General features: G+C 38.5%; 1 protein-coding gene across 3 annotated transcripts in view; it reads left to right on the top strand.

The window, feature by feature from the left end:
- Positions 1 to 26,485, top strand: part of pip5k1ca (phosphatidylinositol-4-phosphate 5-kinase, type I, gamma a) — a 63,037-nt gene extending 36,552 nt beyond the window's left edge. Inside the window, exons 11-18 of one of the 3 annotated variants that reach the window (XM_017701345.2) lie at positions 3,199 to 3,283; positions 4,015 to 4,176; positions 6,640 to 6,781; positions 7,962 to 7,991; positions 8,231 to 8,332; positions 10,463 to 10,619; positions 18,412 to 18,501; positions 21,698 to 26,485. In XM_017701345.2, coding sequence (XP_017556834.2) covers positions 3,199 to 3,283; positions 4,015 to 4,176; positions 6,640 to 6,781; positions 7,962 to 7,991; positions 8,231 to 8,332; positions 10,463 to 10,619; positions 18,412 to 18,501; positions 21,698 to 21,700 — 771 coding nt within the window. In that variant the 3' untranslated portion in view covers positions 21,701 to 26,485. Of the gene's footprint in view, positions 1 to 3,198; positions 3,284 to 4,014; positions 4,177 to 6,639; positions 6,782 to 7,961; positions 7,992 to 8,230; positions 8,333 to 10,462; positions 10,620 to 18,408; positions 18,502 to 21,697 lie in introns of all 3 variants that reach the window. The other 2 variants (XM_017701344.2, XM_017701346.2) reach the window with 2 other exon arrangements.
- The last annotated feature ends 215 nt before the right edge of the window (positions 26,486 to 26,700 follow it).

The raw sequence follows: 26,700 nt of genomic DNA, 5'->3' as shown, positions 1-26,700 counted from the left end.
TGAGTAAAACAGAGTTACTGACTGACTTAGTGAATAACTGAGTGACTGACTGTGTGAAAGAGTTACTGACTGAGTTACAGACTGAGCTGCTAAGTGAGTGACAGTTACTGAGAGAATGACTGAGTGACTGACTGACTATATTAGTGAGTGAGTGAGTGAGTGAGTGAGTGAGTGAGTGAGTGAGTGAGTGACTATCTAAGTGAGTGACTGACTGACTATCTGAGCGAGGGAGTGACTGATTGACTATCTGAATGACTGACTGACTGAGTGACTGATTGACTGATTGCGTGAAAGAGTTACTGACTGAATTACAGACTGAGCTGCTGACTAAGTGAGTGACAGAGTTACTGAGAATGCCTGAGTGACTGACGGACTATAAGAGTGAGTGAGTGAGTGACTAGCTGAGTGAGTGAGTGACTGACTGACTGACTATCTGAGTGAGTGAGTGAGTGAGTGACTAGCTGAGTGAGTGAGTGAGTGACTGACTGACTATCTGAGTGAGTGACTGACTATCTGAGTGACTGACAGAGTGACTGGCCGAGTTAGTGACTGAGTGATTGACTGAGTAAAAGAGTTGCTGATTGACTGACTTAGTGACTAACTGAGTGACATAGTGAAAGAGAATTACTGACTGAGTTACAGACTGAGCTGCTGACTGTGAGAGTGAGTGACAGTGACTGAGAACGTTACTGTCTGAATAACTGAGTGACTGTGAGAGTGAGTGATTGGCAGTGACTGATAGTGACTGAGAAAGTTACTGTCTGAATAACTGAGTGAATGACTGACAGTTACTGTATTAGTGAGTGACTGACTGAATGAGAACCTGATTGAGAGTGAATGAGTGACTGATTATCACTGACTGAATGAGAGTGACTGAGTGAGTGAGTGACTGACTGAAAATGACTGACAAAATGAGAGACTGACTGAGAGTGAGTGAGTGACTATGACTGACTAAATGAGACTGACTGACTGACTGACTGACTGACTGACAAAGTAAGAGACTGACTGAGGGTGCCTGATAGACTGAGGGAGCGATCTGTCAAATCAAATTACAGCACACCGTTATCGCTGGTAATATCCTCTAAGGGTTAAGTTAGCTTAAATGATTTAGCGTAGTGCTCAGTCTGGGCCCTGCGGTCTTTGACTTTGGTCGTAATGCCACCCTCTTCCTTCATGTATGTATTTATGAAGCCAGGTTTACATTATTTGCATCACAGTTAGACTGATGACAGGGAAACAGCCAGTAGAATAATAGTCCTTTAGCTGGATCTGGGTACATTTCCTGCATCTGCAAGGAAGGTGGACAAGGCACAGAAACTTTATCTTTCTTTTCTGTTTCTGTCATAGCCTCTCACACTCAACATACACACCGACACCCACTCACACACACACGCACACACACACTCCTCTCAGCGGTACTTTATTTAGAGCTGAAAGCTCTCTTGGCTCAGCTGTGAGGGCAGAGGCTGCCTGTCTCCCTCAATGACGGAGGCTCCACACTCAGGCTTTGACGCATTTGCCTGCGTCTGAAACTGAATGGCTGCCACTTCATTTACGTCTTATTGAACAGTGGGTGATGAGGCTGAATCACATACTATATAGGTCTGAAATGCAGCAGCATCATGATATGGCCTCAGTCACTTTCCAAGTATTCTTTGTTATGAAACCAGATTGACACATGGACCAGAAGAACGTAGCTTTTACATTTTTCAAACATGACTCAAACAGCTGTGTTATTATGTCATTTTGCAGTCTAAACGCCGGTTGTGAAAGACTTTTTCTATTATTAATGTTGTCGGGCGGCTTTCGAGTGACACAGCTGTCTAAGCATGAGTTTGATCCCTGGTGATGCGGCCATTCATCGACAGAAGTCCAAGAAACCAAAATTGGCCTTGCTAGGATGTCTCATGCTTTCCCACACCACTTACTCAGCACAGGTGTCGGTTACCTGATACAACAGAATTGACATTTACTGTTCTCCTGTGAGTGTGTTTTGCTGTTCACTAAGCTTGGATGATAATATAAATATAGACAAACGATTATTGCGCTAAGCTTGAGCTTTCATTTGTTGAAGTAGATCATGAGGGATTTTGAGGTGTGTTTTTGGATCATTGTCCTGTTGTAGAAGCCAGCATTTTTCAGCTTCAGTTTCTTGACTGACTGTGTTACACTTGCATCCAGAATGTGCTGATATTTAGTGGAATCCATTCAATCCAGTGGAACCCATGCAATGTTTCCCAAAGCAAAATAGTTTCACGCTCAAGCTTGATAGATGGCAAGGTGTTCTCTTCATCAAATGCTGTTTTCTCTGGTGATTGTGGCCAAAGAATACTATTTTTACTTAATCTGTCCACAGCACTTGTTTCTAAAATGACTCTGGCTTATGTAGATGTTGTTCTGCATACTTCAGATGTTGACTTTTCTTCTGATAACATGTTTGTGTAAGCAGCGCTGCACAATATAATGGTGCACCATCAATCCTTTGTCAGCTAAACCTCACTGCAGATCTTCTGCTGTCAAAGGGGGGTTTTGCTTTGCCTTTCTTGCCAGCAAATGAGCAGTTCTGTCTGAGACATTGATGCCTTGTTATAGGTTGTCCATGCTTTGTAGGATCAATTAAATAATCTTCAGATCCCCAGCCACCTGCTTAGAGGAGCCCATGGTTGTTGACTTCTAACACAAGGTTCAACAAGCTCTGGAACTGTCATCAGTTCCAATTCCTAATGGCAATTTTTTACTTGCCTCACCACTCCTAATGTGTCAGTTAAGGTCTAACAAGTTAATTCATTCTAAGACTTTGCTCTCAGGAAGGCTGTCCAAACTCACCTTAATTTTTTTTAGTTAGTCAAATATAGTGAGGTGACTGTGCATTGACATTTACAGGAAAAATATGCGTTTTGGAAGTTTGCTTCTTTTCACTTCAAAAACCAAGAAAACATACAACTGGCTTCAAATATTACTTCATAATTGTAATGAAAACTATATTCTGCACAGACAGCATGCAACACTGTTAACATCCAGTAGTAACAATTGGAGAAACTGGTCCAATTTACTCTCTACCAAGAGCAGATCTCATGTGATGGGTAAAGACCTATGTAGTGGGTGGAATTGGCCATTCTGGAAAAAAAATAAAATAAAATAATGTGATTGAAATATGAAAAATTCAGTCTTCTAACTCTTTTTCTCTCTCTTATTCAGGACACTGTGTCTGTTCACCGACCCTCTTTCTATGCAGACAGATTCTTCAGATTTATGAGCAGCACAGTGTTCAGGAAGAGCACCTGTAAGTCCACCTACTGAGTGATCCTGCTATAGAATTAATTTATACATTTAATTATTTAGTTACTCATTTATTTAGTTATTTAGTTACTAATTTATTGAGGGTTTGGGGCTGAAACTCACCAGTCTTTTTCACTTATGTAGCCAAATAAATTTGGCTTGAACCTGTCAATTTCTTTGCTTTTTTTAAATGAAAAAATAATGGATAACCTTGTGAAAATGTATAAAATCTTTAAATGCAATTGTCCATAGATAGGGCGGCACAGTGGCGCGGTGGGTAACGCTGTTGCCTCACAGCAAGAAGGGCTGGGCGACCAGGGTCCTCTCTGTGTGGAGTTTGCATGTTCTTCCCATGTCTGAGTGTGTTTCCTCCGGGTACTCCGGTTTCCTCCCACAGTCCAAAGACATGCAGTTAGACCAATTCAGCATGCTAAATTGCCCCTAGCTGTATGTATGTCTGTCTGTCTGCCCTGCGATGGACTAGCAACCTGTCCAGGGTGTGTCCTGCCTTCCACCCAATGACAGCTGGGATAGGCTCCAGCACCCCATGCGACCCTGAGGGAGAAGCAGCTTAGAAGATGTGTGTGTGTGTGTGTGTGTGTGTCCATAGCCAGTTCCTAATGTAAAATGGCTATGATCTGTTTCCTCAGTGTAATAGGACTCCAGTTTATAGGAAAAAACAATCTCTTTTACCATTTATTATACCTATGATGCCTTTTCTGTTTCTCTTCCCAGCCTTGAAGTCTTCTCCTTCTAAGAGGGGTCGTGGAAGTCTTGCAGTGCCCAAACACTCCGGGCCTGGAGCGGCCTGGTCGGCCAGCCAGCTACCCTCTGAGAGAGATGAGAACATCTATGATCTGCGAGGAGCACGCAGCTTCCCCACGCTGGAGGATGAAGGTAACAGCCAAGTCCAAAGCATGCATTACACCAGGATACTGTTGAAACACATAACACAGTGTCCAAGAGAGTTTCAGACACAGTATTACAGGGTTTCCTCCCTCATCTGAATGGACGGTTTGTGTTTGTGTTAAGGGAGGGAGTGGTTCTAAATGATATGTAGACCTATTTTAAATTGATACTATTTTGCTTTAGCAGAGAGCTCTTAGGTCTGAGCAGACTTTTTTGTCTGTGTAGTCCAGTTGATTTTGCAACTGTTTGACATTTTAGAGGAACTTTTAATGCTTTTGTAATGATCTTGATAACTTGTGGGTAGTAGTGGGCAGTATGGCCAAATATTTAATATTTATATCACATTTTATTTAAAATTTGTGAAAGTGCCAGTGTTTATCACTTAAAAACGAAATAAATAAATATATAAATATACAAAAATATAAATATACAAAAAAAAAAAAAAAAAATATATATATATATATATATTTTTTTTTTTTTTTTTTTTTTTTTTTTTTAGATGCTTATGTAAACCTATTTTTGTAGGTTAACAGTTGCTTATTACTCTGGGATGTCACTTTACTTTTTAATTAGAACCTTTTTTTAACAACCAAAATACAAGGACAGAGTGAAATGATAATAAAAAAGAAAGTAGTGACAAGTAAAATTGCTTGACTTGTATTAAATTGAAAATGGCACAAAAGCACAGTGTTATGTTTTACCTTAAGAACTTCATTGTTTTTAGTAAATACGCGCTCATTCCAAATTTTATGCCTGCAACATGTTCCAAATAAGTTGGGATGGCAGCATGTTTACCACCATGTGTCATATCATCTTTCCTTTTAATAGCACTTAATAATTATTTGTACTTAATTATAATTAATTATACTTAATAATTACTGAAGACACAAACTGATTCAGCTTTGAAAGCAGAATTTTTTGCCGTTCTTCAGCTGTACAAATATTCAGCTATGCAATTGTACCAGGCCTTCATTGTTATATTTTGAGCTTTATAATGCAACACACATTTTCATAGGGTCAGGCCAGTCTAGCACCCACACTGTCTAATTACACAGCTATGCTATTGTAACAGATTGCAGATTGAGCCTTGGCATTGTCGTATTGAAATGAGCATGGGTGTCCCTGAGCAAAATCCTATCTAGAAGGTAGCACCTTTTGCTCCAAAATGTATTTAGCACTAATGGTTCTTTCACAGATGTGCAGGTTGCCCACTAATACGCCACCATACCATGACTGACCCTGGCATCTGTAAGGTGGCCTTATCAGACTACCAATACTTGTTTCCACTGTGCATCAGACCGTTTTAGATGAATTTAGCCCCATAGAAGTTGCCAGTGTCTCTGGATGCTGTTGACATATGACTTCTGTTGTGCATAGTACAGTAACTCACGTTTATGGATGTTTATTGACAATGAAACTAATATCAATAACGTGGCTGTCAATAACCAGAGATGTGCCATTTTTAAGACAGTGATATCTGAGGGGTCAAAAGCCATAAGACTTTGTTGTTCTTGGCCTTGTATGTTACTCTTACATGCTTTTAACTGCTGCACCATTTAAGATGTGTTTATTTGTGGCATACTGGCATATTGTTTATGTCAAAACTCATACCTGAGGAAGAATTTCGGCTGGTATACTGGATGAACCACCCACTACTACCTCATTATTCAGTAAATTGTGCTAGATGTTATCTCATCTGTACTGAGTATACCGTGATGTTGACATACCATCATACTGCTACTCAGTTTTAGTGATGTATTTACTGGATAATGACCACTGTGTCAATGACACAATGCCCATGAAATAACTGTGTTTCTGTTGCCAGGCTGTTTATTTTTAGTTTTATTTTTCTTCTTTGTTCTATTTTGTGCGCTTTACTAATGATTTTCTGGACCTGATATTTAACTACAATGATTGTAGTGGGTGTTCAGACAGTTTGGGGGGAAAAAACAGTCCAAAAATGATAAGAAATTAACAAAACAAGTAATAGTAAGTTTCCCTTCTAGAAAAGCACTCAGGAAGAATCAGTTCAGTGACTTTAGTAATGCAGATTCAGATATCATTAGATTAGTGCCATCTAGTGCTATTAGTAACTAGTACAAATTACTTGACAACTACTGTAAAGCTAATTTACGTGTTGAGTGTGAGAAGAGGTGTTAATCTGACCTCACAATGATTTGATTTGCTTTGATTATGATTCTTTAGGAAACAGTTGTGAGATCTCATTTTTACCCTGATTTGATTGAATTTGATTGATTTGTTGTTTTTCTTTCTTTCTTTGTTTCTCTCTCTCTCTCTTTTTGTCTCTCTCTCTCTCTCTCTCTCTTTGTCTCTCTCTCTCTCTTTGTCTCTCTCTCTCTCTCTCTTTGTCTCTCTCTCTCTCTCTCTCTCTCTCTCTCTCTCTCTCTCTCTTTGTCTCTCTCTCTCTCTTGTCTCTCCTTTCTCTCTCAGGGCGATCAGATGTGCTCCCTTGCACGCCACCGTCATTTGAGGAGGCCACCACAGCTTCTATCGCCACTACACTCTCCTCCACCACCTCCCTCTCCATCCCTGAGCGCTCTCCATCCGACACCTCTGAGCACCCACGCTACAGGTAAAGAAACAAAACAACAAAAACAGCCATCTGCTACAATCACACACTCTCAAAACAGATGTTGTTAAAACAATACATAGGCATCATGAACGTCCGGTATTTATGTTTGTCAAAAGTGATCTGATCACAAGTGGGCAGAGAGACATAAAGCCATTTACATCTTGTATCTCCAGTGCATCTTCAGAGACCACTTGGTATCAGATTTTATGACTGGAGGAAGATTACTGTGAAACTCTCAAAAATGCGCTGCAAGTCCTTCTACAAGCTTTGTTTATTTAAATATCAGTCAAAATGGCCATTGACTATTTAAACTAGTATTACTAAATACTTTTTAACAAAATATTTTTCAGTATCAGCATTTCCATTCTATAACCATTTTTTGCCTTTATTACAGCTTCGGTTCTTTTTGCTGTACTTGCTTTCCGTTTTTCAAAGAAATCTGAAGAGTTCAGTCTTAGAAGTTGTTTGCATTTTCTGCTTCTCATGTTCCAAGTAATCGCAAACACATTCAGTGGTGCTGAGGTCTGGACTCTGGGGTGGTCAGTCCATTGTTCTGAGAACACATCTTCTTTTATTTGCTTTGTGAGCTTAAAAGCTAGACATCCTTTCAGACCCATAGTACTGAGTTATCCTCTCACAGTGGAAGGATGAACAGAAACACCTGTGGATGTTTTCAGATCTGAAGCAGCTTGATTTTCTCCTCTCTCTCAAAGATAAGAGCGTTAAGTGCTGTTTATCTGATGAGGACAGGTTTAGTCTTCTGCCAGATCTCTCATGGTTGTTCGGAGGCCCATTTTCTCTATATAAATTTTTTCACATTCACTTTTTTTGCTTCTTTTCCTCTTCCTTGTGTAATTGGATTATTTTATATTTTATCTTCTTAGAAAAATAATAAATTGTACTTAATGGCCATTTTGACTGGAAAATAGATAAATAATAGGTGGACTGCTGCATAGAACTGCATGCTGTGTTGTCTTGACACAAAATGCGTTAAAATGTACAATGTAAAGTAACTACTATGCATTATTCAGTAACTATTATAAAGCAAATGTGTAAGGCATGCAGATGTTGGAGTGAGCAGTCGAAATGTGGAGATTCGGGGGTTAATCAACACGTTATTTTTGAGCTTGCAGTGCCACAGCTCAGCTCGCTACAATACTGTGTCTGTTCTCTCCCCCAGGAGGCACACCCAGACTAGCCAGGACGGAACGTAAGTCAGCAGTGCTCTGCTACTTATTCACTTTCATTTCTCTACAAAATTCTGCCGGGCCGCCTGTTCTTCTCTCATAAAAGAAAGAACAAAATACGAACAGCACAGACGGCTCAGGCTTGATTCATTAGCTTTTTTATCCCAACTCACTTTCTGTGTCCATTCATTACATTAAGAGTGAGGAAAGTTATTGATGCCGGTTTGCTGAGTGCTGGCACCCTCTGCTGGTCTGATTGCAGGACTCAGGAGGATGATCAGCAGATTATTACAGTTGAGGTGGAGGTAAAGAGGCGTGATAGTGAACCCATGCTGACCGCACCACAGCCCTCCCCAGAGGCCAGGTATCCATCACACAGTCCAAAACACTGTACCAGTTAGCATAACATCAGAGCAAGACAGAACTTTTAAAATAATGTTTTAGTTTTTTTTTTTTTATTATTCATTTTAACCAGAGAATATAACAAAATATTGAGGGATATTTATAATAAGATCAGATAGCCCCACTCTGTAATGACCTTATATGGTCTACCCTATCTTATAAGCACTGGCCTGCTTTCTTTATTTAGAGAAAATGAAGCACTAGCATTTTTGCTTTAAAGGGCGTTACAGTCCCATTTGATGTGTTATTTGTCATGTAATCTAATATTCTGTAGTGCAGCATTACATCACCATTTTGTATGCTTTTTGAGTTTTTGTTCATCAGTCTTCTCTCACTACAATACTCAGCATGCATTATGCAAATACATCACACAACCTCTGCAAATCCCCTGACGACAAAAGAAGAAAAGAAATTTACAGATGTACTAATAATGTTGATAATAAATATCAGATATGATGTTCAGCTTCCTAGAAATAGCAGGGGGGGTGGACGGGGACAACTCACCCTCAAAAATCCATTCCAAAGCAGTTCTAAAGCAGGGACCTTCCTCCCGCCTTCAAGATACATCATAACAAGGGGATTTTCTAGCCTTTAACCCCTTAAATGCCAGGGCCCAAAGTTTTATTACACACCTCTATAACCTAAGAACAGCTCAGCCAGTTTGCAAGTCCCAGTAGTTACCAAATAATAATACGCCTTAGTATGTAATAAGCCTGGGATTTTAAAGGGTTAAACTGGAAGCTCACACTCTAGAACCTACTATAGGACCACTGTAATATTCAAGTAGGCGTAGTAATGGTTTCCTTTTTTTTTATTTTGACCTGTGTCCCTTTAAAGCTGATATGATTATGATTATTTAGAAAGTACTTCAGTGTCTTTTCACGTTCAGATTTATTTAAAAAATTAATGTAACTGTAGGATCTTTGGGTCTTTATGGATGTAATTCACCATAAGGTCTCACCATTGTTGACACTAATGTGTCATGCCCTGTTGCATTTGGCCATCCTGATTTGACTAGCCAGTCTGTGTCCTAGTAAAATTGTATGTCCCTCCTTGTTGGGTAACATTCTCTAATATGGTTATTGCAATGATCAGTAGACAGAATCTGTCCAAAATCTGTCCCAGTCTCGTGTTATTAAGTAATTAGGTTAAAAATGTGGGGCTTTGTGAAAATGTCTGTAAATGTGTTATTCAGGGTGAGTTTGGAGAAGTGGGTCACTATGACAGACAGATGGGTCAGGAGGAAGAGGGAGCTGTGAGAGAGGGGAATTAGCCATCTGCCTCATCTGCCCCTTTCAGACCCTCTCACCTGCTACAGCTCCATCCTGCTGTGGGAAACACTCTCCATAACAACCTCCAGATGGGAGGGTCTCAGACAGATTTAGCCAGTCACAGTCCTTTTCTGTCTTTGAATGTGCTCATGTTTTAACCTGACTAAAGGATAAGTTGATGGGGTCGCCTGGATATGTTTCATTGTATGCAGTGCTTCTTCCATGTAGTTTAAAAAGAATACTCCAACAATTTTCAACCTAATCTCTTTCTGCTGTGTGTGTAACATGCAGTTAGTTACCACAGACAGTCATACAAAACGTGTACAATACATTACCAATGGGCATGTGACAAAGTAATGGAAGTCAGTGGGCCTGTGCTGAAGCAATGGAAGTCAGATGCTGAATAAAGTACATTTTAATCAATTTTAATCATTTTGAATCGATTTGAATAATCATTTAACTAACCTTTAAATACTAAGTGAGCTTGTCAAGTGACCATGCAAGGATTAACCCTTTAAGCTGCAGCTTGTTATTCAGTTATCAATCCATGTCGATAAAAAAATGATAGTTTCTCGCTTCTTTAAAATAGAATAGTTTGATTTAGTATGCAGACACTTAAATTTTCTAAATGCATATTTCCTTCTCCTGTCCATACAGGACATATGTGGAAACCGACCTGCAGAAACAGTCTGTTTTGAATTCACTGTTTTGAGATGTCACAAAAACCACCACATTCACATTCTTAGCTGTTTCATTCTGTCTATCTATGATGTCCATGACCACTCTCCTCTGTCTCATTGTGCCCCTTTCTACAATCACAGTGAAGCCTCAGAAGCCCCTGCTGAAGCTTCCTGTTCCTCAGTTCCCGCCAGCCCGAGGATAGTGGTGGACTCAGACCGCACCAGCCAAGCCTCAGGCTGCCCCAGCCGCTCCTCTGTGGATGAGGACGAAGACGTGCCAATCACTGACATTTACTTTGTAAGTTGCCTTTGCACTTAATCCACTAGTCTTGTTGCTTCTTTCCCCAAGCACTGTCACACTGCTTTAAATAAGCAGTAAGGATGAGCAATATGACCATATATTATAAAACAGATTTAGGCCAGCTATAGAGAGCTCATAGACACCAACAACAGTATGAAGTAACTGTAAGCTAAATAATTACAGGTAGCTGTTTCAGCCGTTTGTGCCATTGTTTAATTTGATTCACTTTTATTTGTACCAATTGCTTTATTTTTCCTCCTGCCTTCTGTTAAATATGTTTTTGTGCAAAATTTAAATTGCAAAAATATATTATGCCATTTTTAAATGTGGCACTGCTATTTTGCTGGTGCATTCTGTCCAGTCCAACATGTTTGCAAGCCTCAGAAAAACGAAAGACGAGACAAGCATGTATCGTGACAAAGACTTCACCTATTATGATGTGAGATTTTTGTCATATGGCTCACCCTTAATAAGCATGTGTGGTCACAGTGTTCATATGTGCATTCAGATTCATTTATTAGAGCAAAAAGTCCCAGTCTAGTCTCAGTCTAGAGCCTTTCAAAGCAGTTCTCCCAATACACCTGAGCCACTTTTCAGAGTTGTCAGAAACTTTATGACTGGGGTCAGGTACATTGGGAGCTGAAGTACAAATGAAATGTGTACAAAATGTACAGATGCCTGAGGGCTGAACCTGAGAACTCAGGAGCAAGACAGTTGTTATTGTCACCCTGAGTTAAACTGAAGGCAACATAGCCACATTTACTGCATCCGTGATGTCACTGGTGATGATGTTGTGAATCTTTGCAGTCTGCAGAATCGCTGGTGTGAGGAGAAGGTGTTATTAGTCTGGTGAGAAACCTGTGTGAGAGTGGGGTGTCTTTTCTTATTAACATATTCCTGTTTCTCTTGCAGTGTGCTGAAACCAGAGGGGAGACAGTTAGGGAGGCACTGATATGGAATTTTTGGGCTGATAATGATAACTGATAACACCATTTTTGATGCTTACAGTAACCAGTCATTTACTTTTTTATGGTTAAGACTATGATCCATGTATGAAGCAGAAACTCTAACAATGGATAAATATACGTAGCTAAATCAGACTTGACAATTAAAAACATTTACATGTTTATCTTCTCGTGGAAGCTTTAAGGGTCTTGCTAAAGGACGCTTTAGGCCGCCACAAACTGGATGAGTCATGCATTGTTGCGTCACATAGCAGGGAGTACAAAGCACAGCTGTAACACATAGAATGCTTCATTTATAAAGATGTAAAGAAATACAGCTTTCAACATCACTTTGGTATCAGCTAATTCTTCTTTTTTCAACTCTACTCAAAGAGCTGATTTTAAGCTAAAAGATGAGATAACAAAGTCTAGATTAGCAACACTAGCTGAGGTAACAGACCATTAGCATTTGTCTGTTCTTTAAGATTTTCGGCTGGATGCCACTTCTATCAACATGTCAGGTTTTGTATTGAGTTCAAAGTTGCACCGTGTAAAATTTATTTGTTAAAATTGAAAGAAGTAGCATTACTAAGTCTGGAAAAAAAGGTGTCTGTGTGCTGCCATGACTCATCCTGTGAAGCCTGATAGAGTAATTTAAAAGTCAGAGGCATAAAGTTAGATTTTACTTCGATTTTTAGGTTTTTGGAGCATGTTATACGTCTTTAAGTTTCACCGTCACACACACAGGCTCAGAAAGAAAATATGGCTCGTTGTTTAGATTCTCGATGTTTAGATTATGCTTATGAAGATATAACAACAGTAGTAGATATTTCACTATGTCCTCAGAAGATACACCCTTTACCAAGTTTTAACTGAGGGTCTCTTTGACCCACTCACGATCATCAGATTCATCCGCTCGGGGGGTGGGGGGTGTCCAAAGCACAGTTGACATTATGCGTTGCATTTACAATTACACATTTTCACCAGAGGGTCTCCAAATCCACAAAGCGTATGTAGCGCAGTTTTAGTTTAATGAATAAGTAAAAATCCTTAATGGTGCACTGAGGCTCTTGCATATATGGATTAATTGGAACCAAATGTCGGTGGCAATGTGTGAACCTTCAGTAAACACAATAGCTTTGAGGTTTTGGACACATGAGGCGGCATTGTCCAGTATCCATGCTATCCTTTTAATGTCTTAATCTCCTTGGAACCACCGGTGGTTACAAAACGCACTGCATCATATTCTTCATAACTTTCATATTTCATAAGCTAAACCCTTAAATGAAACCCTTTAATGAAAGAAGCTGAACTCACAAATTTTTTTTCTACTTAAAGTCAACCTAATTTTCCACAAATCCGGGCTATAAATTATAAACAGATGGTGTCTCTTCAGTGATCTGTTCTGTAAAAATTTTGATAAAACATTTTATAATACTTTATAAAATATAAAGTGTGTCTAAGATTTTTGGCTTTCAGCCATAAATTGTAAGCATATAGCAATATGAATGATCATAAAACACATGTTCTGTTAATCTGAGGGGAGCTTTTACAAAAATAAATGTAATAACAATTTACATTTCTTTCATGCAGTTACTGAATAATTAGCCTTATGATTTGGTCATATCAAATAGACAAACCAAAATATACCCTGGATAAGAGGTTAAATGAGTGATTTGTTCGTAAATCTGTGAAAAGAATGCCACTGGTGATGAGTGTTTGGTCACTTATCTTTGAAAATGCTACTAAAAATACTTCGAAAATTAATTAAAACATTCAGGTCTATTAATTATTCGACCAGACACCATCGTTGGTATATCCAAAGAAAGAAAATATCAAATTATAATATTTTTTTCCAAGTTGGGTCCCAGTATTTGTCACGTTCGTCAGAATAACATTCCTTAAAGTCTGTGCTTATGTTAGTATGAATTATTGACTCTAATTATCAGCTTTAATTTTAATATCATGATTATGTTTTATGTTTTAGTGGTAAACAAAATATCAGCCGTTGATATATATGTGTGCTCCTAATGGTTGTATGTAATGTATTTATGTTCAGTGGGATCTCCTCTAACTCAAGAGTTAAGCTGCAAGCTAAAGAGAATATTGTAAGCTTTATGAAATCGAAATCATATGAGCTAAAGTCATTACTGATCATGCCGCTCTAGCCTCCTATAATTGGTCCCTCATTGGCTCACAAACCTGCAAGTTAATAGCTCACTTTACAGCTCACTTTATTGGTTCAATTCATTCAAACGGCTGTTTCAGTGGATCGATCGTTAGAGCCTTTCATTCTCTGTCCAGAATAATTGCTTCTGAAGTGATCTACAATGCTAGCTACCCCTTATTCTGATCTAAATGAGGGTCCGTGTGCACGGGCGTTTCCTGTTTTCTACCTTTAGCGTACCTTCATCAGCTCTTCCATTGTGTGCATGCATGTGCATCATGTACCTAATTTTAGAGCCTGGTTCCAGAATGCCTCATTTTATTTCAGGAGCTGCTAATTTTTCCCTGCGTGTGTGCAGGTTTGTGTGTATGAGTGTGTTAAGGCCGCTCACTGAGTAATGATTGTGTTTAAGCGGTAATGACGACGGTAGTTACAGAAAGCTCTTTTGTCATCTCTGTTGCTAAGCGATACAACTGTCAGTCTTCAGTTCCCTCACAGAGCGCACCAGCCCCCTGCTGCCTGCGGGACACGAGTGGTTCCTTCGTCACTGAAAGAAACTCTCTATTGGCAAATGAGTTGATATTAGATATTCCACTCTTTTTAAACACTGCTAAGCTAAAAAATGAGCTGTTTTTAATTGAATCACTTCACTTGAACAGTCAAGACATGTTTGAAGTCTAAGGTTTAGGTTTGCTTCTGTAATTTTGCACTGGAGCACAAGGCTAATGTAGCTAACCATTGTGTGATGTTCATGTTGTTGTTACTCAGTGGTCTGGTGGACTCACCGCACTACAGCCTTAATAATTTATATAAAGTAAATAAAAACAGATGTTTAAAATATCACAAGTGTCCTGTGTAGGGTTCTGCTTTAGCAGCTGTAGCCAGTCAGCAGCCTGTCCATGTTGTCCACCCTCACACACACACACACACGCGCACACACACACACACACACACACACACACACACACACACACACACACACACACAGCAGGCCGTGTAGGAGGAGAACAGAGTGAAGGACAGAAGGACACAGCACTTTCACACTTTTACTTTCTGTGGGTTCAGCCCAAGACCACATGTGTAATATGAATGTGAGGGGGGTGAACAGTGTGAAGTCACTGAAAATGGGTTATTTTATATGTTCTTCACAGAAAATAAGCAAAGGGCAAAGAATCTGAGGCTGAAATAACAATAAATTGCATCATTTTTTAAAATTTTATTTTAAAGAACACCACACAACAGTTAAGTCTACGATGCTGTGCAAATGTCAGAGACCACCATTTTGTTTATTATTTTCCCATCAAAACAGTCATTAAGTACAAGTTATCCATTTTTCAATGTCAAGAAAAAAACAGGAAATGTATATTTAACAGAGTATTACACAAAACCCTCCACCACTATAGTATATTATCATATCTACCAGTGTTGAAGTCCTTAATAAGAAACAGTACCCAAAAATACAAAACCTGGACATCTGAGATGTGGAGGATGGATTGAATCTGAGGAATGCTGAGTCTAAATGTGTAATCGAGATTATTTGGATTGTGAGATGCATAAATGCAACCAGTGTCTACAACTGAACTTAAAAGGTGTAGAAAAATAACTTTGCAAATTAAAAAAAAAGTTAAACATCTGAAAGCAAGTCTCCTGAAAAGAATGGAAACTGTATTAAAGGCAAAGGGTGAAAATGTTAATTACTAAAGAAGCGGGGTTTAGTTACTGAGGCTTTGTAGTGTTTTCTGCTGTTCTTCCTGACACTTAACAATGGAGAGCTTGTACTTAACAGAAGGGCCATTCCTTACAGTGCAAATATGTGCAAAATTAGACTGTTTCAAATAAAGGAATTATAATTATAGTATAATACTTCATATGCCAAATACAATTAAATCGGTAGATTTTTTGTGTTGTGCTTAACATATGAGGAAAAAGATGAGATTTGGGCCACTTTTGCCTGCTGTGTAAACGTAGCCAAATAATTTTTAGGTTGAACAAAAATAGGTTGGGTAAAATTCCAGCATTATGATTATGTAAATACATGTTGCAACCGAGACAGTCAGTCTGTAGGTGTGCTTTGTGTTTGTGCTTAATTGTGTCTTTATATGGATACTGGGTATCGGATCGGTCTGTATAATGACAGTGGAGTAGGACATTTCTATAATTGAGAGCTGTCATGCTGTCCTGGATGGTCATAAACACAAATGTCCAAAACTCTGAATGAAATTCTGAGAAACAGGACAAACCAGCTGCCTGCATTTTCCAACATCAGTCCATTCATACCAGTTACCCTATGTCACTTGTTCATTACTTCATTTATTCTCTCACTTGGATTTCCTCTTTGTTTTTTCTTTCTGTATTCATGTATCATCTGAATGTTGGACGTTTACATGTGACTCCATCTTTTGACCATTTTCACCATTTATTTTCTTGTCATTTCTCTTGCTCGTTTCATTTGTTCATGCCATCTCTCTCACTCTCTCTCTCTCTCTCTCTCTCTCTCTCTCTCTCTCTCTCTTCTCATCCACACACTCTCTGCTTGTCTGTCTGGCTGCTGTAAGTTCTCAGATGGCAGCTATTGTGTCTGTCAGCCTGTTAGACGCACCGGGACGCTAAATTCAGGCCACAGTGTAAGTGCTGTTAGCAGACTGTCCTGTAGTGAATCCCTCATGAATGTTGTAGTTGTTGTTGTTAAAGAGAAATCATGCACACCACTGCTGCCAGGTTTAGCGTTAAGGAAACATAAGCAGGAAAAGCAGAATGTGAACTCAGCAGTTCTGTTCCTCTCCCACCAGTCCTTCTTTTGCTGGTGGGAGTAGCTCATTTTTCATTTCAAATATTGTTACACAGAATATTCTTGAAACTGCTCTGCTTTCTTTCTTAACCTGCTGCCCACGGGTAGACGAATATAAACAACTACACTGGCCACTCAGCCAATCATATTTACAATTAACAAGCATGCTTCAGTACCGAAAACAGGTGCTGCATTGAAAAAAAAGGAAATAGCTGTTTAAAATTTGCTTTTATGAGAACATCACTGTTGTGGTGACCATGCTGGTCCTCCCACAGGGCTGGTCCGCCCACACATCATCTGATCTAGGCGGTAGTTGTATGTAAAAATTTGGGCAACCTTTAAGAAACGCAGTCCGGAGCTTTTGGAATGTCCCTCACAGTCACCTGACTTCAACATCATATATACATCTTTATATTTTTTTACAGAGTTACTGCAGAGGTTGTGTTTATTTTATTCCACCTCAAAAATCAATGGAATCAACAAAATGCATTTTGGCCTGGTGTGTCTGAACTTCTGCATACAACTATATGTCATTTAGTATTATTTAGCTACTGCAGCAAAAATCTTTCAGTGTAATGGCAGCTGATTTAAGACCCTTCTTAAGCCAACTTACTTGTTTTATTATTCTCCACTTTTTTGTACTGTTTTCACGGGTCGCAGATTTCCAGCTAGAACCATGAGGCTTTACAGGATCTTAGGGCCTATGCAGAAACATAGTGATTATGCTTTTGGGACTGTTTTTTGGACCGTGTTCGTTTAAACACATCTCTCACACTGTCCCTCATAGACATTACATACTGACTCAAATACATACTAGCACCTACATAATATATATCTTAATATATATATATATATATATATATATATATATATATATATATATATATATATATATATATACACACACACACATATATATATATATATATATATATATATATATATATATATATATATATATATATATAAGCCAACTTAAAGTTTCCAATTCTAGTTTATTAAAAACCTTCCCTCATAGAGATGACATCAGGTGGACCAGCTTGTCAAGGGGGACCTCCACAGTCACCACTCCATCACTTGAGCTATCGCAGTGTTATAGCTATTAGCTGTTAATTCTGTGTCCAACCAAATCAGAAGAATAATGCAAAAACTCTTGAAGGCAAGTGGCCATGTGTGTCCAGAGGTACCGAACAATAGGCATTGTTGACTCTTTCTGATACCTGTATTCATGTTTTCATTACCAGCAAGATTAATGTTAGGCTTGATTTCTCAAAATGTCAGAAATACTACTCAGCAATGGCGATTGGTCAACATGCCCAAAACAAAATAAAAAATAAAATTAAAAAACATTGTGCCTTATTCACCAACTGTGAAAGGAAATTTCTTAGTAAAACCAACTTGTGCAGTTTTCATGAAGATTCTAACCTTCACCAATGTTTTCTAAATTGGATTCGTTTGGATTTGTTCTTGGATAAGAACAGAATCTACACACACTCAAGAGCGAAAAGGTGATGAATCTGGCATAGACATATGGAAGATATTGGTGAATGAGGTCCAGTGGGATTGGTTAGAGACTCATTTCATATTGTGGCCTTATACAGTATCAGTATCACACAGAACAGTATTGTGATAATGATTAACAAACCACATATTGTGCAGCCATAAAACCAACGGCACATTTATTTTATATAGTAGAACAACAGTTTTACTGGTTACCCTCCATTCCATAATATATCTGTCATGATATCTTAACAGAAGTCTTATTTTTCCAACTGTCATCTTCACTACTTTTCTGCCTCTAACTGTCACGTCCTGCGCTGTCCTCTCTGTTTCTCTCTGTTTTGCTGGCTGTCTCTGGCTCCCTCTGCTGTCCGGGCGGCTCTGCAGCAGCCGCCGGAGGAGAGGAGCTGGGTGTATTCTCCTCTGCACTATGTCACAGACTCTAAAACTCTGCCCCAAGGGGACGAGGAGAGCGACACAGTAAGTTGGTTGTCCACAGAAGTGCTATGGTATGGATATTTGTGAACATAAAACTTTCACTTTTTTTTTTCTTTTTTCCATTTATTTCATTAAAGTTTTTTTCAGTTGAATATTAAAGGACAACAACATAGAACTGTAGGGATGACCAGGGAATGACATAGACTGTAAAAAATGATTCATGGTTTTATTCCGTTCAAACGAAGACTTTGCTTGAACCGGTGGTTCAGAGTTTTATTTGAGGTGAGTGAAAGTAGTTAATTTAATTGTTACTACACAAAGGCTACGTTTACACAGCAGGTAACAGTGGCCGAAATCCGATTTTCTCCCCAAATCCGATTTTTTTGGTTTGGTTGTTCACACTATCTTTTAAATGTGATCTGTATGTGACATCAGTCTGAACAGATCAGCTCTGAAAACCGACCCGCATGCACAAAAGAATGCTTTGCGTGTCGTGCTTGTCCAGAGGTAAACAGTCATGACGGCCAGAGAACGCCTGTCACTCCCGGAGCTTTCAGTTTGTCTTCGTCAGCATCACAGGAGCGATTAAAGTTCCAATGACTGAGAGCAGCACAATGTGTTCGGGTTCGCCATAAAAAAAGGGCGCGTTATTCGGTCACGGCCACTTCTTTGGTTCATGTCCTCTTTAAACTGTTCTCTGAAGCTCAAGCCTCGGGCTCCTCCGGCCACGCTCGGCTGTTTTGTTCGAAACATCTTCAAACCCGGAGCGGCTGCAGTGAGTCTTCTGTTTTTTTGGTACAGAAACATCAGCCTATATGTTTGAGTCTCAGCAGCGCGAAACTGACATAAAAGTCGCATGAATTCTGATCTGGCTGTTCAGACTGAGTTGCATTGCCGTAAATCGGATACGGATCGGATTTCAGTACCACATATGAAAGCGGCTCAAATCGGAATTGAAAATGTCAGATTCAGTGCGTTTTTTGCTGTTCACACTGCCACACAGATGACAAATCTGTGTCACATATGAGGAAAAAGATCAGATTTGGGCCACTTTTACCTGCTGTGTAAACGTAGCCAAAGTCATTTGTAGGTTGAACAAAAATAGGTTGGGTAAAATTCCAGTATTATGATTATGTAAATACATGTTGCAACCGAGTCAGTCTGACATCTGAAAAAGACTTTATATTGCTTTATGTGCTGATATGTGCTATAGAATATGAACACTGAGGAAATATTTATTAATAATATACTGTAGGTGTGATATACACACACATACACATACACACACATTTTCTAAGCTGGTGTTATAATAAAATACAATATAACTTATAAAGACCTATATGCACATACACAGGCAAACATTGTATTTACCCAAATACCTGTTAAAAATACAGCTAACAAACTCTTTTTTGTGTTGATTTTGTATCATTCGTATTATTAGTTATGCGCCTTCAATATTTTGTTGCTTCCTTTAAAATCGCCATAAATCTGCTGATGAGTTAAATGGCTTCCAGTATAGCTCTAAGCAAAAGTTTGAATACCCTCTGTCAGATTATGTTTTGTTGATTTTCTAAGTAAAATTAAGTTAACATGTCCTCTACAGGGAACGAACTTGAATTTGGCATTTTTCTACAGATTGCAGTACACAATTTGTATTATTTGTTGATTTTAACATATTGGGGAAAAAAATAACATATAAAATGTGTTAGAACTTTTGCAGAGGCTATGTTTTATGTTACATTCAGCAAATAAACAGTAATAATCCAATAAAATGTGCAGAACATGTTCTTATTTTCACTTGGAAAATCATTGAAGCATTATTTTCACATTATTTTAACCAGTGACGCCCAAGCTATTGCATACGACAGAGATTGGAACAATGGAGTAAAAATGCCTTAATCATGCCTTAATCTTTCTTTCCAAAAGCAGCAATCTTCCCACAAATGATGACATTAGTTTTCCCTCATGTTTGTCTTGAAAGCAGCTTGAAAAAGAAGAAAATGCCTTCTTTCACTCCATTGTCCCAGTTCAGTTACAAGATATTTTATTAGAGCAATTTGTGCACCTACATAGAGTCGCCTGTATAGAGAGTGTTCAGACGACTGTGAGTGTCTGTGTTTGTGTTCATTCTGTGCATGTTTTGTGTTTTTCAGTTGCTGGATGTCTGTTTTTCTCTATAGTAAATAGGAGCATCGTCCTCTTGACTGACCAGTCTTGTTGCACATGTTAACCCTTAGAAGTCAAGAGTTATTCCTATGATTTTGCTGTATTATTACTTAAATACTTTACAGATATGTTAACATTGCTAGTCATGCAGTAAATTACATTTACATTCAATTTACATTCTACACTGATTTCAGTGTCAAACAAGAACAAAGCAAAAATATTAACAGGGAATTCTGCCATTTTTTTAAAAAATGGCATAATTCAGTCAATAAAATGTAAACAATGTTATTCATTGGTTTGCTGTGAACTGCTGTATTCTGGAGAAACAGTCAGGATTGTTCACTTTGGTGATGATAGGAACCAGACATCTTAAAATCTGTAGTTCCTTGACAAGCAGCAATTACTTTAAATCATTATGACTAAGTTGCCTGATGCCCGAGACATTGTTTTACAATGTGATAAGATTTTGGTCTAAAACATTCATGGTGGAGAGGTGCATGCAGGGTGTTTGAAAGCCAAATAGCACCCAAGGAGAACTTCAGATTACCACTGTTCTACCATCATCAATATTACATATAAAACCTCAGAAAACGTGTAGACTTGCAGGTGGTTTTGGATAGTAAACAAAATGGTCATATTTATGCTGTAGACATTGTGACCTCTGGTTCCTAATGCCGCCACTGTGAAGAAATCTGAGTTCTCTCTACAAATTTTAGTACACAATTTGTATTGTCATATCAAACCATTCTGAGTTACTTTGTTTACATTTCAGTGACCGAAGGCAGAAATTTAGAAAATTTGGTAGAATTCCCCTTGATAAGGCTGTTTTTTCTTTCCACAAAACCAAACTTTTAGATCAAACTTTTTGTCAAATCTAAATCATAATAAAATAGCGGCATGATATTGATTGAAAGTTATGATTTTTGCTTCTAAGAAAATCCCACCGCTTGTTTTAATGAGCTATGAGTGAGAAAAAAATCACACCATAGCTAATAACTTCTAAGGGTTAAGCAAGAGAAGTTGTTCTGTTGTATTCCATTAACAATCAATTGCCCTCTTTTCCTTCTTCCAGTAATCAGCCCTCTGGAGCTGCTTGAGGATGACTCTGAAGACCCCTCAGGTCTCGCCATGGCTTCCAACTCAACTCGACTGACCTTACTTCCTACCACCGTTTGCGCAGCTGGTGTCACCAGCTGTTATATTAGTCAGATCCAAAAGCAGAAGCGATGTGGAGCTGCGGTGTGAAGCTTAGCGCTGTAGGTACACGATGTGTCATTCTTCCGTCATTCCGTCTACTGACAGCACCAGTAATAACGGCAGCATTCAAGGTTATTTTTCTGTAAATCATAAACACTGCTTTTTATTTCCTTTTTTTTTTTTTACTTTTTTAACGTGTGTTTTTTCTCTGAATTCGATACTGTGAACGTTTTCATACGTAGAGAGCTGTACATTTGGTGGTTTTGTGTGTGATGTTAGTTTTGAGGAATATTGCTCTACAGATGGGTACATGCTTGACTGAAAACACACTACGTTTGTTTGAAAACCCTAAGAACAGTGTCAGAGGCTTTTAAGCAACAACGTTAACAATAATTGCAATTCATTTTTAACTTCAGTCAACAATCTAACGAATGTATTGCATTACTGTCATGTTGTTAGACCTTTTTAATCTGCACTCACATTCCTCCAAACGATCAGATTTCATGAATGATACCAATTGATAAGTGATCATGACTGGTACACTAAAATTTAATGTTTGTTCACAGATATAGTTTCACAGTTGTTCACACTATAGTCTATGACCCCACAGTTCCCTGAGCTATTTTCATTGCTGTGGCTTAGCAGTTGTACTTATAGCTGATATCTGAAAATGCAGGGGTATATAAATACACTGTACACTCTCAGAAAAAAAAGGTAATAAACCGTACCTTCCTACAAACACTGTCACTGGTGGTACCATCCAGGGTCTTCAGTACCTTTAACTAGAAAACATATTTGCACCATATTCTGTTTCAGTGTTTTAAGTTGCATCGACTTCATACACTCAGTTTTGACTTTAGAACATGTATTTTTCTGTTTTAAAAAACACATGGAAAAGTATAAATATGCACCTTTCCTCTGGGAAAGTGAATGTAATGTACCTTTTGAACTCAGACCTTAAAGGGACATTGTGGCCTGAAACACAGTTTAATATGCTATTTGTTGTGTAATGCAGTCCGTTGTAGCGCAGCATTGCATCCCTCAGCGTCACCATCATGTAGAAATTCACTATTTTATACTGTTTTCATGTGTGCAATCACGAATGTTCTGTCACTACATTACCCATCATGCATTTTACAGGTACATTACACAAGCATTGGAATTCCAATCCTGACTGCTAGCCTAGCCACTGATCTGTAGACTAATAAATATAATAAAGCTAGAGTTAGTATAACTGTTCAATTCTGTCTTTATGCAGCACAAAGTGATATCTAGATATTCAGTTATTATTATAGCTCGTTATTCAATTCAACACATTTTTTAGTTTGTCCCACTTTCAACATACATCACAAGGAGGTTTTACTTGTCTTTAAACTGTAAGATCTCTTTCTAAACATCTTCACATTGCAAGTTTTCCAAACAGAGAATGAACTCTGAAGCAAAAAGGCGTTATTAGCCAAGTAAACAGCTAATATTAGTGAATTAGCCAGCCATTGTTAGATATACAGCTAAAACAACTTGACAGTTACAAGGTTACATTGTTTTGCGTTACAGAGGTTACATTAAATTCCACAATAGTTATCTAGATGGCTATTTTTGATAGCTAGCTATCAAAGAATCAATATAACTTACCTATTCAGCAATGAAAAAGACAATTCAACATCACTCCTGAGTCCCTTCAGGTCATGGAGCTGTCGCCACCAGTGAAAAGCCAAGCCAGTGTTGGTTCTGGTCTTAGCTCAAACTGTCTTGCTCTCCATTTTAGCTTGTCATCTCTTTTCAGTTTCTAGAGCCTGCAGCACCACTGGATAATGTTACTAGACATATTTACAAAAGATGTAGCAATGGTTGATTTTTCAGTTTAGCTGGAGTGTCCCTTTTTATACCATGTTGTACCTTTGGTGTATACTTAAATTGTTTGTACCTGTACAGTACCCTTTTTTCTGACAGTGTACCCAATCTGGGATCAGTTTCACAGCATCTGAAGACAGCAAGCCTGTCGGAGGTTAGAGGCCATACGTTTAGAGCTGTAAACACGCTTTTCTCTTAAGACTGTTCGATCACAGCACTTTATTTCACCATATCACAATCATTTGACCATCAGGCAGGTTTTCCACAGGTTTTAGATATGGTCTGCAGGAGAGGCTTAAGGCAAAAGTTGAAAAAAATTGTTCAAATGTATATTTATTTGTATGTATAGAATAATTTATCTGTGTGTGTGTTTGTGTGAAGGAGTGTGAGGATGTATGATTTAATTTGTGATATGTGATCAGTGTTAAAGAGCTGATCATTATCATAACGTAAAGTGGCCATTTGCTCTCGGTTGCTGTTGCGTATGAACACGAATCTACAGCAGCAATATACAGTGTTTGTAAAGGGTTGTACTGATGTTGCTTTTTGGTTGCCTTATTTATATACATTTTTTCCTCCTAATTCCTTCCACCATTCTGACACCTTAGTAGGCCTGGGCGATATAATAGAGTATCAGCAATGATTGACAACCCAAAGATAATGCTTCAGAGGAGACAATTGCTGTAATGGGAAATAGAAGTGACAGTAAACTAGAGAGCACTGTTTTAACTTTAAATTGCATTAAATAATATGTATACATAGTTTTTCCCTTTTTACTGTTCAAACAATGCATTATTATTGAGCATTAATAAGCTGTTGGGCTTTCAGATGATTTGAAAGTTTGGGAATTGGCGACCCCACTGGTGGAGACATGTAACTGCACAGAAACGTGCAGAAGAGCATTTTGTAATGTGGGTTGTGCTGCAGTCTTTTTCCTTATCAGTATTTTATACTGGTTGCACTGAAAGCTATCTCAGACTAAAGCCTAACTTGGTTTATCGAACATTACAGGGCGAACTCTGAAGCAAAAAAGACACTGTTAGCAAAGTAACAGCTAATATTAGCAAATTAGCCATCTAACGTTAGCTATACAGTTACAACAACTTCACGATTACAAGTTTCCCAAACAGAGAACGAACTCTGAAGCAAAAAGACGTCGTTACATTACAGAGGTTACATTAAATTCCACAATAGTAATCAATCAAAGAATCAACTTAACTTACCTATTCAGCAATAAAAAGCCAATTCAACATCACTCCTGAGTCCCTTCAGGTCATGGAGCTGTTGCCACCAGAACGCTCTCCTGTTTAGCTTGTTGTCTCATTGCAGTTGACCACAGGTGACGCTGCAGAGGATGACTAGATTTGCTGTTCTGATGTCTCCGTATTCAGTGATATGGCTCTCCTTCCTTTCGCTAACGTTCAGCGCTGTATAGATCAGCTCTTTGAGCAATGCCTCTGCTAACGTGAAGCGCACTGAAGCAGGATGTACTTTTTAGTTAATACATTCGATTGACAAGTATGTAAACAGCAGAAACCCATTTGAGAGAACACAAAAGACCAAGACGAGTGATAAACATTTAGAAACTGACTTCTAAAAAAGTCACTGAAAACTGTTTTTACACATTCTGTTTGTTTGCTTTTCCTTGGCTGGTGACTAGAGAGGAGGGGGTCCTTGATGTTGATTGGTCAGCTGTGATGGTGCTCAGTGCGAAAGTTGCCGATTTTTCAAAGTAAACATGCTGTTTAAACTGACAGAGCACAGGAGTGCTTTTCAGTCGCTTTATAGTTTGCTCTATACATGTCAGTGTAAAGAAGAGCACTTGACAGAATTTAAAAAGGCGCCAAAAATGTAAAATGTAAAAATGTACGCCCCCTTAGATTAAATTTTCCACTGTCTCTGTTGGGGTTTTCCAGAGTACTACATACCAATTTTGCACTTAATGGTTTCTCTCCTGCAACAGTTTTTTTTTATGTTTTGTAATATGTAAAGCACGTGGATGTGGATTTGGAACTCACTTTCTTCTGCATGTTTACATCATTCATTATGTGCTTTTCATGAAAAATTTCCATTAAATCAGTTCATTAAAAAACTAAAACGGAATACAAAATAGGTTCAAGCTGCAGCCATGTGTGCATATATGTTCACATAGGCGGGAAGCAATATTATCAATAATCACAATTTTATTTTTTATATCGCTCGGGCCTACAGCATAGCTAGCAACTCACTAGTGGTTATACCCCAGAGAGTGTGTACATAGAAAAATAAGTACGTATATGAAGACATATTGACTATATTTTATGTGAATTGGGAATATGTGGGTTTTATTTGATTCACCTCGCCCTGCCCCTATAAGCTGCTTGCAAGACTGAATGAACTGAACCAGATTCTTCCAAGTGTGTGCAGCTGGATTTGCATTACGTTTTCTTTGTACCGTACATGTGAACTCTGTCAGAGCAATTTTACCGAACATGCAAATGTATGAATAGCATCAATTAATGAAAGATAAGCTGTGTTTGTGTATGTGTGGTCAGAAGAAGATGTGTCACACCCCCTACACCCCACTCCCAAGCCCACCCCTGTAGAGATGAAGCATGTTGTAATTGAAAACAATGTATCTATATACATTCATGGACAGCATATCCATCTGTTTACAAAGGAAACTTAACAGATGGATGGATTGTATGTAGGTGTGTGTGTGTGTGTGTGTGTGTGTGTGTGTGTGTGTGTGTGTGAGAGAGAGAGAGAATGTGTTTATGCACACATGTGAGAGTGGACTCCTGAAGATAATAAATAGAAAATATTGAAGCTCTTTTTCCGTGAGTTTTTTTTAGTGTGTGTTTGTTTGAATGTAACAACGAAAGCATACACACACCAAGCTGCCGTTTCATTAAGTCCGCCTCATTTGACTCATCAAGTCAGTTTGTACACTGACTTCCCATTTTATCAGCTATACTCACACATATATATATGTGTGTGTATGTGTGTGTGTGTATGTATGTGTGTGTGTGTGTGTGTGTGTGTGCA

This window comes from Pygocentrus nattereri, chromosome 15 (assembly GCF_015220715.1).
Source record: "Pygocentrus nattereri isolate fPygNat1 chromosome 15, fPygNat1.pri, whole genome shotgun sequence".
Lineage (NCBI taxonomy): Eukaryota > Metazoa > Chordata > Actinopteri > Characiformes > Serrasalmidae > Pygocentrus > Pygocentrus nattereri.
This window is presented reverse-complemented; position numbering and strand designations above follow the sequence as displayed.